General features: G+C 44.0%; 1 protein-coding gene across 1 annotated transcript in view; it reads left to right on the forward strand.

The window, feature by feature from the left end:
- MTOR (mechanistic target of rapamycin kinase) overlaps positions 1-13,101 on the forward strand; it is a 110,851-nt gene that overhangs the window by 56,212 nt on the left and 41,538 nt on the right. Inside the window, exons 29-31 of the mRNA XM_074218464.1 lie at positions 5,175-5,250; positions 9,003-9,142; positions 12,940-13,040. Coding sequence (XP_074074565.1) covers positions 5,175-5,250; positions 9,003-9,142; positions 12,940-13,040 — 317 coding nt within the window. The remainder of the gene's footprint in view (positions 1-5,174; positions 5,251-9,002; positions 9,143-12,939; positions 13,041-13,101) is intronic.

Raw genomic sequence — 13,101 nt, forward strand, 5'->3', positions numbered from 1 at the left:
TGGGAAAAGCCCTGTGCTGTGGAGATGAGGTCAGAAGCACCAACAGCAAACAAAGGATGCCCAGCCTGAAGCAGCACAGGGGCAGCAAGAATCCGCATCAGATACTCTGAGCCTACTGTTTCTCAGCAAAACTGGAACCCTTGCCTCTTTAGCCTTCAGCTTCTAATACAGATTCCTCCTTGGGAGGAATGTACTGTTTTTCTGACCCCTGGCAGTATATACAGGAGAGGGATGCTGGTTTTGGAAAATGGAGTCTGCTAGTCATTTTTTTAAACCCTGAAGCCTTGGGGATGTTGCTAAACTAACTCACTCTCTCTCTCTCTCTCTCTCTCTCTCTCTCTCTCTCTCTCTCTCTCTCTCTCTCTCCCCCTCTCCCCCCTCCCCCCTCCCCCCCTCTCTTCCTACCCTTCTCCTCTTTCTCTCCCCCACTCCCCTTTTCTCCCTTTGTCTCAATATATCTCTCTCCCCTTCCTTTCCTGTCTCTCATCTCTCTCTGTCCCACCCTTCCTCTCTTTCTCTTTCATCTCTCTGTCTATCCCTCCCTTCCTCTCTTTCTCTGTTAGCCTCTCTTCCCCTCCCCCCCTTCTCTCTGGCTCCCTCCTCTATCCTTTCTTTCCCTTCCTTTCTCCCTCTCTCTCCATACCCACCCACCCCACCCCCCACCACCCCAAACTGGTTTGTTTTTCTCAGGTCCTTTTTACTGGTCTACTGTTCATGTCAATCTGGTTTGTGTTGTGAAATACTCCTCTGCTGCTTTGAACAATTGCCTCTTTAGAATTTCACCAGTGTTAGTAGGAAAGCCCACAGGAGAGCTTATATATTATTAGTGTTAGAAACTTTCAGCTGCCCATAAAATGGCAGGTCCTCATTAAGGGTCTCATGAGCAAAAGCACTTTCTTAGCAGGAGCTTCATCTTTGACTCCTCCCCTCAATCTCATAGAAGTCCTTTTGGGTTTGAAATAGTCACATTTCAAACAACTGTGTGTCCCCAGACAGGGGACAGACTCCTAAGTTCTCAAAGGGTGTGTTGACCCACCTCCCCCCAACATACACTTTCATAATTCAGAAGAGAAGAGAGAGCCCTCTGGACTTTCCCCAAGACCAGATGAATCTCCTGTGAGCTATTGTTTCTTTGCCTTGCCTCAGTGGTCTGATTTACTATCCCAAAGAAAGGCTTTTAGGATATGTATCAGTAGTTGCTAGGAGATAAAAACTGGAAGAATCAAGAAGTGTGAGGTCAAGGTGAGACAGGTCGAGACAGCTTTATTGATTTGGGTTTAAATGAATAAAAAGAGAAGGGTAGATAACTTTTTCCCACCCCCTCACATTCTCACACAGATCTACAACATCCAACCCATAACACATCAAAAATATATTTACTGTATAAACATAAAATGTCAACCACATATTATGTTCCTTAAATATAAAGATTGTGTCTTTGCTGTTCTCTGTATTATCAGTACAGACCCCAGCTTATTGAGATGCTTAATAAACAGGAGGAGATGGGGCAGTACCTGCTTCGGTTCATCACTAGGATGGTAACTTGATCCAATTGAAATCTGCTGAAACTTCCACAGCTTCTCTTAGGGTTCTCCAAGAGTCTTGTACACATGGACAGGATACAAAAGGCCAAAGGGAAAATACAGCTTAAGGAGAAAGCATTCTGGAGGAAATTAAAGTGATAAAAGAGAACCATGGCATCCGGGCTGCTAAAGCCTCAACTTTTGCTTATTCTCTCTCTCTCTCTCTCTCTCTCTCTCTCTCTCTCTCTCTAAGAAAAAATGCAGTGACTGTGTATAATCTCCTTCACATCCTCACCTCAGATGACATTGGAGGGAAAATGAGAGGCCAGGGACCTGGATGCTTGTGTCACCACCAGGGAATTGTTAGATCATTTAACTAGAGATGGGATAGTCTTTTAAGAGTTGTCTTCAGCCCTAGATAAGATGATATAGGGAGGTGGGGAGAGGGGATCTACATGACCCTTAAAGCTGAAAAGGGACTTTGAAACTTAAAGTATGTACACTAGTCAGTCTGCATTTATATGTGCTACTTCACAAAAATTAAACAGTCTCTGCCCTCAAGCAACCTCTATTCTCCCTGGAAATAATATATATCTAAACATGGGGGGGGGGGGGGTGCAGGGACAGGAAAGGCTCCATGGGAGCCAAGGCAGATGGTGCACCACAGGAGAATCTGCATTTGTTTTGTCCTCAGCATCTGCTACTTAGGCTACTTAATTTACTGGAATGGCTGCGATTTGGTTAATTTTCCTTTTTTTTACCTGTACAAATATGTTATTTTCGACTTGTAAAAGATACGACCTTGGTACATGGGCCTTCCTGGTCTGAACTGGTTTCCCAGGCATTGCAGTTAATCTTGGAGCTGATCCAGAAGTCTTTTCCCCTTGACCCCAGAAGCAGATCCAAGGTTCCTCTGCCAAGGAGGCCTTAGGGCTTTCGTCTTTCACTGCTTGCTAAATTGTCTGTGCTCATGGGGTTCTCTGACCAGATTAGCCTCCTTGGTTCAGAGTTGTAACATGCCTGTTTCCTGATCACCGCTCATAATTGGAGCCAGGAAAACTGGAATTCAAATTTGATATCTCCTATCTGGGTGACACTGTTTGCCTTGGTTTCCTCATCTGTAAGGGTAATGGGATAAGAAAAGCATCTTTCTCCATAGGAAGGAGCAACAAATTTGATAATATGTATAAAATGCTTGGGAAAACTTTTTTTTAGTATCATTCATTTTTTTTCCAGTCGTGTCCAGCTTCTCATGACCCCATTTGGGGTTTTCTTAGTAAAGATGCTGGAGTAGTTTGCCATTTCCTTTTCCAGCTCATTTTATCATTGGAGAAATTGAGACAAGCAAAGTGAAATGATCCCACAGGGATTCCTTTTTCTTTGAGTTTGGCACCCATTGCCCCCTGCACCTGTTCTGCAGTTTATAGTCCCAGAAAATTGCCTGGAACATTGAGCCATGATATGATTTGCCCGGTGTCATATTGCCATTCTGAGGCCAAAGTAGGACTTGAACCCTTGTCTTCTGGATGCCAGGACTACATCTCTGTCTCCTATGCCATGTTGCCTTTCATTACAGTATAGGGTGCAATCATTACCTCCTTTGTTCTGGGTCCTCCTCTTCATCTATTAATTACTGCCTTGAAAAAACAGTTAGAGCCCCAGAGTCTTCCTCATCTAGAACTGCTACCTTTAAGAGGCAAACTGGCATCATAAAAAGAGTCATGAACTAAGGACCTGAAACCCTGAGTTTAAATCCCATCTCTGCTATTTCTTAGTCACCGAGGCCTTCTTTGGACCTGTTTTCCTTCTCTATAAGATATGGATGAGAATACTTCCCTCCAAGAGTTGTCATGAGGAAAATGCTTTGTAACTATTCAATCACCATAGAAATGTAGGCTACTCTTATCATTCTGTGCTTGTCCCATTGAGTGTTTTTCCTAAATTAAGTTCAGGACTTTACATTTACCTTATTGAAATTCATCTTTAGATTAGCCCATCTCTCAAGCCTGTCCAGAGTTTGGTATTGTGATTCTGCCCTCCATCAACAACTCCTTTGTTAAAGGGCAGAAGAAACTCACCAACTCACTTGCCCTTTTAGGGTCAAGGTGTCACTTGCACACTGAAGTTCAGTCTCATTAGCTGTGCAGTATGGAGGAGAAGCCTCCTTGTGATTGGTGAGGAAGGGAGCTTGGTCCTCCTTGGAACACTGGAGAGAGGACAGGGTCCTACAGGTACCATCTGCATCTTCAAGTCAAACATAAAAGTGTTGAACAGAACACTCTTGCTCTTGCCCTGCAAGACTGGCTCCAGTTCCAGCAGGAGCTGGAGCAGCTGCCTAAGGAAGGAGGCAGCCCTGGGCCTCAATCTTAATTCATCAGAATTGGTTTCCCCGTCTTCCCCCTTCTTCATTAGAGCTAATCCAGAAGACTTGCTTTTCTAACACCATTTAAAAATAATACCTTTGAGCATCTCAGGGCAAAAAATTCTTTACTTGCCCTGTGATTCATAGTGGGCTTCATTTTTTATAGGGCTTTTACATAAGTTAGCTCCTTTCATCTTTGTAACATCCCTAAGAGGTAGGCACTATTATCCCCATTTTACAGGTGGGGAAACTGAGATCAAGAGAAGTGAAGGGACTTGCCCAATGTCACACTGTTTGTAAGTGTCTCAAACAGGACTTGAACTCTGATCTTCTGAGTCCTCCGTGCCCTCTAACTTCCTCTAACTATATTTTAGTACTTACATTGGTACTTCACCCTTTCTTCCTCTCCTAGAAAACACTTGTTCTAAGACTCTCTGGATTGTAGTTTCCTGGTTAGTGCTTGTGTCTTAAGAACTGTTAACTTTCCTGTACAGGCACTTGTAACAAAAGTTGTACTTGTCGGCACAGTCGTCCCAGTTTAGCAGCCCCTTGCCTTAGCAACATCCATTCTCCCAAGGCCCTGGCCCATTTCTTCATTGGAGACAAAGGTTGCTCAATTAGCCACATTCTTCTAGCTCCAATGGCCTGTGTCAAAAATCCATGAGGACAGCAGAAGCAGACCAGTCTCCCCCATCTGCATTTGAAAAGGACAGTGACCAGAATCTCCATGTGGCCCTGCTAGGAGAGCATCCTGAGAGCCAGGAGGAAACCTCCAGGTGGCTTTGTGTCACTGTCCCGGACTGTCCAGTGTGCTCTCAGGTCACTTACACACTTGGCTGCTTTCATTTGATTTCTAGCTGCCCTGATTACTGAAAATAATTGATGAGTTGGATTATCAGCATCCCTTGGGTCTGGGAAGCTACAGAGATGGGCGCTTCTACAGACTCAGTCTCTCACTAGGAAAGTTCTAGAGCCATAGTTTGTTTTGTGAAGACTAGGTGGGCTCTGGCCTGTGGCAGGCATCCTGGAGGCCAGGCCAATGGGCTTGGTTCTAGAAGGAGGCTCTGGGGAGGATCTGCTTGTAAGTCTACCATAAAAGTCTGAGAAACTCAGCCATCCTTAATTGCATTGCCCCAAACTGAGTAAAATCAAAACCTCTCCAGGATAAGAGCATTCAGTCTGACCTTTCCAGGTGGGAGGAAATCATTGACATTCTTTCCATACTTCTACTGGAATTGGTGACCAGAGGGCAAGCTCTTGGGATAACCACCTTGTCTTTGTTCTCCTAGCATCAACAATAAGCTGCAACAGCCAGAAGCAGCGGCCGGGGTGCTGGAATACGCCATGAAGCACTTTGGAGAACTGGTGAGTCTGCCTTTGACTGGGGAAAACAGCAGAAAATGATAGGCCTTAAGGTCAGGGGAATTGTGAAGCAAGCTCAGGTACCAATCCCTGGGCATCACTTTCTCCAGCTCAGAGTGTCAAATAATTAAAATAATAATTGCTATCACTTAAATGTCACTTCAGGGTTTGTGAGGCACTTTGCAATTTTTATATCACTTGATACTCATGACATTTCTGTGAGATAGGTGCTGTTACCCCTATTTTATTGCTGGAAAACTGAGACTAAGACTTTTGATGATTTGCTCAAGATGACACAACTTGCAAGTACTTTAGACTTGGAGCTAAAATCTGGAGCTTTCTGACTCCAATATCCACTAGGTCATGTAACTGTCCAGGAATTAGAGACACTTACTGGCAATATGACCTCGAACAAGTCACTTCCCTTCTCTGGGCCTCGGTTTCTTCATCTATAAATTGATGACATGGGACCTCTGAGGTCTCTCCCAACTCTAACATTATTTGATTATTTTAAAATGCCATAAGACAGATTCTCCAGAAAAAAGAACAATTTGGATTATAAATATTCCTGGTTTTTTTCCATTATTTATGTACTCTCTACCTTCCCCTCTCCACCACCTTTTTGAGTCCATCAATCTGTAAACATTTATTGAGTGCCTACTATCTGACAGACACTGTACTAAGTACTAGAAATACAAATATGAAAAAACAAAGTTATTCCCTGTTCTCAAGAAGCTTGCAATCTAATGTAATAATGCAGTTCTTACTGTCCTTAAGTTTTAGTATTAGTCTGTATGATCTTCTTATCTTTTGAATTGGTGATATCTCCTGAAATATGGACTCCATGAATTCTTTGAGAGTCAAGGAGATTTTGCAGTTGGGGAAGAGCAGAGGCCAACATTTACCCATCTGATGAGTTTCCCAAAATGACAAGCCCTAATCCAGGGCCCCCTAATCTGTCATGTCTTTAGCCCCTTATCTTGTATAACTAGACTCCAAAAAGCACATCTGCAGGTGCTGATGTGCCCTGACTTGCATCTTGACTGCAGGTCATTTTGTGGAGGATGCTCAGTTCTCCCCCAGAAGAGGTTACACTTTCCTTTGGCATCCTCAAGGTCCAGCCTAGGATGAGTTGGTTGAAAGAAGATCCCTACCAAAAACTGATCCACTGGAGATCAACCATGGCAGCCCATGTGTCAGCCTCTAGTGAAAGTTTGCTCAGTCTCTGAGGTCCAGAGATAGCAGTTACCCTTGAGAAGAATTGCCAAGGAGTCCCTAGTTTACTTTGTATGTGTCATTTTACTTTGTTTCTTGTCTCTGTTCCTTGGTAGAGTCTGCCTTCCCTCAGCACAACTGATCTAGGCACCTTCTTATCAGATCCCTTGCCATTTTTAGTCTTCTTACCCTCTTGCTGCTCTTCCTCTTCCCTGCAGTCCCTGATCTGATCAGGGATCTGAGCTCCCCTGCTGCCCATTTGCTCCTGCAAAGCCCATAGTGTGCACAAATATGCCAGGAATGCAGGGGTGTTGGCTGAGCACAGTGCCACTAAGGCACCTTAGAAAAGGAATTTCAACAGCCTTCTGAGCATCTGACTCTGACATTTCCTTTTTTTTCTTTTTGTTTTTGCAAGGCAGTGGGTTTAAGTGACTTGCCCAAGGTCACAGAGCTAGGTAATTATTATGTATCTGAGGCTGGATTTGAACTCAGGTCCTCTTGCCTCCAGGGCAAGTGCTCTATCCCCTGTGCCACCTAGCTGCCCCTGGCTGTCATTCTAATGCTTAAGTCATCTCCTTACATTAATCTTCTCTCTAGTTTTTCCCTTTTGTGCCAGTTAGAGCCACACTGTGGGTTAGGAAGGCCATTGCATGTGGTTTGGCTTCAGTGAACAAAATGCCCAATTCTAAGAAGCATTGGTAAAAGCAAAATGACTACAAGATTTATACAGGGATAGTGGGAGACCGGGCTGGTTAAGCCCAAGTTCTGCCCCAAGTTGAAATTCCTGATAACATGAAACTGGCCTCTTAAGAGAAAAAACCAGGACTAGATAAGGCAGCACCCCTGTACTCAGAAAGCATCCAGTTTCATAGAGGGCCACGATTAGAATATGGGCCATGCCACAGGAACTTTTCTGTGGAAGGAGGAGGAAGGATTAAGAAAGAAGAAGAATTAAGAAATTCCTGGTGCCACTGAACAGATTAGTGGCCCCAGGTATTTGCAAATACATGTGCAAACCTAGTTTGTATACACTAAGATCTGTATTTGAAAAAGAGACTTTTTTGAGATGATTTCCACTTTCCTTCATTTGGGTCTTGACCTCCCAAGAAAATCACAAAAACTATGCTCTCTTCCCCAAAGAAAAAAAGAGATAAGCAAAGTATAATAGGAGGAGTCTTTGACCTTGGAATATCAGAATTCTTAGCCTCCCATTTCCAGAAAAGTATCCCTTTTCATAAATAATGAATAGGAAAGAAAAGGGGTGGGATAGAGGACTCAGCAAAACAGACCCACACATCAGCTCAGAATGATGCGGTATGCCTTGTTCCATACCCATAGTCCCCCACCTTTTCAGAGGAGGGGGGGTACCTTTTCTTATCTCTTCTTCAGCCTTGGGGATAGCCAGAGACTTCATTCTCTAAAGAGTTCAAAAAACTGAAAACTTTGAGATATTTCAGCATTTGTTAGTGCTTCTGCTTTCCAAGTTGAGCCCAGAATTGCATTGTCCATACAGAACCATATTGTTTAAAAGTCAGTCTCTGGGCAGCATCTGCCATCTCTTGACAGAAGCTCTTCAACTAATAGTACCAGAGCCCAAAAGATAAACTCAGATGGGAATACAAAAGGAGGACTAGATGGAGTATAGGCAGGGAAAAGTATGTTTTTTAAAAAGCCAGTTTCTACTGAATTTTGGAACTACTTGAGAGTCAGGTTCTGTTTAAGACTCAACTTGACTCAGTGCTGCTCATGTGGAGGACTCTGGTTCAGTGTGGCACCATCTCTGCCCAGGACCAATAGGACCATCATGAAATTTATCCTTTGGTCCCTGACATAAGCAGAGCTGCCAAGGACTCGGCAAGAGGGAACATTGGTGGAGTGTCCAGACACAGGAGGGAAAAAATCTTTAAAGAATTCCAAGCAGACTTCTTTTATTTCCTCATAGTTATAATCTGTTAAGGAGAAACCCAGAGATTAAAGAGCTAAAAAGAGTAAGACTTCTACTCCAACAAATATGTGCTCATTTACGGCCAGTGATTGTGTAAACTGTAGCCTGTCTTCTTTGAGTGGTGAGGTTAGACCACAACACCCAGAAAGTAGCTGCCACTCCTACTCCCTGACCCAGCTCTAGCCCTGGTACCAATGAGACCCTGGCAGCATTACCAGGTGTCTGCTGGGCTGCCTTCTGCCCATATCCTATTGCTCTGGTGTCTTGAACCCATGAGTAAGGAAGGGAGGGAGGTGTGGGGAAAAGAGGCCAGCATTTTCTCTCAAAATACCCTGGCATTGTTTCTGGCGTTATACAGAGGCACCAGCATTTCAGCCTGTACCTAATCAGATCCCTCCAAGTATGTTGAAACTCTGCCCAAACATAGACTTGCATAAACCAGGAAATTAAATGGCATCCACAATGTCCTTTTCAAATCAAACATACTGTCCAACGCCTAAGAAGAATGTGTGGTGCACCGTGTGTCCTGGCCATACCACAACCTCCAGTAGCTACGTGGCAGCTGAAACTCTTCTTTGACTTCCCCATCTGATAGGAGATCCAAGCTACCTGGTATGAAAAGCTCCACGAATGGGAAGATGCACTGGTCGCCTATGACAAAAAAATGGACACAAACAAAGATGACCCTGAACTGATGCTGGGTCGGATGCGCTGCCTGGAGGCCTTGGGAGAATGGTAAGTTTACTTGATGCCGTGAACAGTCTATTTGAGATTTACCTTTTAAAGCCACACATTAGTTAAATCCCCATCTCAGCTTTGTTTGATTTGGTGTTCATAACATCACTATCGTTTCCCACAACCAGCTCCCACTCTGACCCCACACACTCCATAGACCTCTTGGTTTACCAAAATAGAGTGGTCCCATCACCTGTATTTAACAGCTATACCTATTTCTGTACTATGTCCCAAAGATTCATTTATCAGTCGACTCTTTTTATATTTGTAAATTGACTCATAGTTATTGGGCATAAGAGCATTTTTAAAGGCCTTAACCCAGACTCTGATCTGAAGAGAAAAGTTAAATTTCAAGTCCTGGTGTTTGGTTTTTAATTTTTGAAAGAAAGTACAAAGGCTGATGTGCCTAAGTAGAGATAATCAGAGGCAACCCAGTTCCTCCTAGAACCAGAACTGCAGCGTCCAAGAAACTGATCCACAGAAGGCCATCCTATCTGCTCCACTCATCCTTCCATCTTTACACTGGCATTTTAGTGGCAGGGCCATGGCGACTACCAACACCTGCGCTGGACACTGTTAGAAAGGCAGGAAAGGAAACACCCCCCTCCCCCCATAGGAAACTTCCATTCTCTAGAAAGAGACAACACATACATATTTAAGTTCGCACAGAATGAGTACAAGGTAAATTCTGGCAGAGTTGAGGAGACACCAGAAACTGGGGGATTGGGGTTAACTTTAGGAGTCAGCTCTTGAACTGAGCCTTGGGGAAGAAGTACATTCTGGGTCTGGAGAGAGCCTTGGTAAAGGTTATGAGAGGACCAACAAAGAAGTCAGTTGGGCTGGATCATAGACCACATGAACAAGAGCAATGTTAGAAGGGACTTTAAAAGCCAGTGAGGCGATTTTTAATTTTAGACTCAAAAGAGTCATGGGAACTTTTTGAGCAAGAGAAAGAGGTGGTTAGATTTGGGCTTTGGCAGTTGTATGGAGGATGAACTGTAGGGGGAAAGACTTTAGGCTAATAGTGGGGGCAAGAGGAGATAAAGGCCTTAAATGGAGTGGGGAGAAGCAGACAGGTGTAGAGACAAAGAAGAAATGACAGGATTTGGCAGCTTGTGGGAAAGGTGATATGAAGAAGAATGAGGAGTTAATGGTCAGAGGCTTTGTGCTGGAAGACAGAAGGGAGAGTGGTGCCCCCAATAGAAGGGATTCATGAGTCTGGAGGAGAGGTGACGGACTTCTGTTTTGGACATGCTGAGTCTGACCTCCTGTGATTTGAGCCCCATTCAGCCCTGCCCCCCTCTCAGCACAACCAAAGCACATTTCTTTCCCTGGCTATCTCTTGAAGGCATTCCCAAATACTAATCTATTTTTCCTTCAGCTAGGAGCACAAAATATTATCCCTTTTGACATGTTATTGTCTTGAGCATTTAGGATGATGGTGGAAATAGGTGCCTCTGGAGTTCCCCATGCACGTATGCCAAGGCTTTCTACCCTTCCCCATTTTTATCTTGTATTCTAGAAGCTTAGTCACAAAGACAAGGGTCCAGCCCAGGAAACAAATAACAGCACCTCAAAAGGATCTGTGACACCCAAGGAAGCGCGGAGCTGGTGGAGAAGCTCTGAATCAAATCAGCATGCTTACTGCCTCTTGTGTGTTACAATGCAGAAAAGGGAAAGCCTTCAGGAGCTGATCAGTCAAGACTTATCTTCTAAGAGGAGGCACCCCTTTGCCTTATCCCCCTCAGGAATAGATTCTTTGCATCTCTTTGGTTTTAATGTTAGAATTGCATCACTCGGATTTTGTTGCCTTGCATCCTGTTCTCTTCCTTTGACTCCTTACCCACCTTCCAAGTCTTTACCTGCACTTGCTAGATCCTTGCTGCCATTCCAAATAAGACCCTTCTTTTAGAGGCATTGTTTCTTTTTACTTGGAACTCCTTCTCTGTAAGCCTGGTGTGCCTAGAACTTTTCTTGTCTCTTTCCTCAGCTCTGATTTATCTTGTTCAGCCTCTGAACTTGGCCCTCATTTCTGGAAGGAGAATGACTCCATCTTTAGCCTGGAACTTGTAAACCATTGAAGAGAGAGCTGGAATAACTTGGGGGGTTGGGGAGAGAAGCCAGCCCCTCCTGGCATCCAAATTAACCCTCCATAAGCTCTAGAGAATCATACCTGTCAGATCTAGAAAGGGATGAGACCTTCCTGTGCCACCTAGCGCCACACTCTGTCTCCAGAACAACAGAAACCAAAAATCAATCAGCCAGATAGATTGGGTTCTTTTCTTAAGTTAATCCCCTCGGGCTCAATTGAGCCTGGGCAAAACTGACCTCAGGCATCTATTTGGATAAGTTGGGATTTATTCCTTTTTCAGCAGACAAAAAGATAAGTACTAGCAAAGTTTATCTTCCTCAGATTTTAACAAGTACCCAAGACACAACATGTCTTTCTTCATTGCTTTTTTTTGTCTCATTTTGTCTCATGTATTTGCATCCCTTCCTTTCCTTTGATCTTACTTCAAAGAAACTTTTAAACCCCTGCTTGCCGGTGCTTAGCAGAGTGTTTGGCACATAGTAGTTTCTTAATCAGTGCTTATTGATTGATGGTTTGATGGATTTTGGACAGGGATGTCTAAAGGCTAACACAAGAGTGTTAGCCACTCATCTCTGGGAGAAGTTCAGTTTCTTAAAGAGACGTTTTCTTAAAGTCTTTTTTGTTTATATCACTGTCATTTTCTGCTCTAAATCAGACACTTACTTAGGACAAAAAGTTCCTAAAACTATTCTGCAAAAACCTCCCCATAAAATATTTCCAACATCCCCAGCTGAGGGCAAAGCTGTGTCCTTCCAGGACTGTTGTCCGTTTTTCTGTTGCCCAGGGTTGAGTTTCCTTTCATGGATCTTCTCATCACCATTGTTGTAGCCTGGGGCCATCATGTAGATGATTCTCTTGATGTAGTGCCTTGGCTCCACATCATTTCAATAATCATCTCAAGGCCCTGTGGCTGTGGCAGCCAGTGCTGTGCCTGAACAGAACCCCTGCCCTGAGCTGTCACGGGGTGGTTAATGGTGCAGCTGGGATTTGAATTCCAAAACAGTGTTCTTTTTACTGTTCCCTAGAACCTCAGTGATCCCTGAGGTCTTATCCAAGTTCAAGATGATCCCTGCTTTCGAGTGTGCTTTCTACCCAACTGATTTTGGATGATAGTTAATTGAGTAACTGACCACAAGCTCTTTGGGTAATAAATGAAGACTTTGCATCTAACCATTTTTCTGTCCTGTTTCAGTCTTATTCTGAGTGTTCAGAGGCCTTGGGAGTAAGCAACTTGGATCTCACTAGAATTTGCCCCACTGTATCATGACCTTGAGCCTACTCCACACATCCTGTTATACCTCCATAGAATGCAGGCCCATCATAAGGGAAGGAACCCTGATGTTCTTTGTCTGCAGGGATGGTGCACTATCAGTAAGGGAGCATCAAACATCTACTGGATGCCAACTATGAAACATACAAAGGCATATTAGGCATATTAGATTCTGTGCACATAGGTCCAATGTAGTGTCAGTAGAGGAAGGATCCTAGCAAGTGAAGTCAGGAAAGTTTCGTGGAGAAAGTGAGTTTGTCCTCAGGACGGTTGTTATCATTCAAGGCCACGGAAACAAAAAATAAAGAAATGAAGAGATTCCCAAGCCTAATCCAACCACAGGCCATGTCTTTGTTAACACTAGTCCTTCAGGTCAGCTGCCAGTCTCTAGCCATGGTTTCTGTTGGCCTAAACTGAGACTTTCTCTTCCTTAAGGGGGCAGCTTCACCAACAGTGCTGTGAAAAGTGGACCCTGGTCAACGATGAGATACAAGCTAAAATGGCCCGGATGGCTGCTGCAGCTGCTTGGGGTTTAGGTAAAATATTCTGTCCGGGCCAGAGGTTGTTGGTGGGCACTGGGGCACCAAGGGTAGATGC

This window comes from Macrotis lagotis, chromosome 1 (genome assembly GCF_037893015.1).
Source record: "Macrotis lagotis isolate mMagLag1 chromosome 1, bilby.v1.9.chrom.fasta, whole genome shotgun sequence".
Lineage (NCBI taxonomy): Eukaryota > Metazoa > Chordata > Mammalia > Peramelemorphia > Peramelidae > Macrotis > Macrotis lagotis.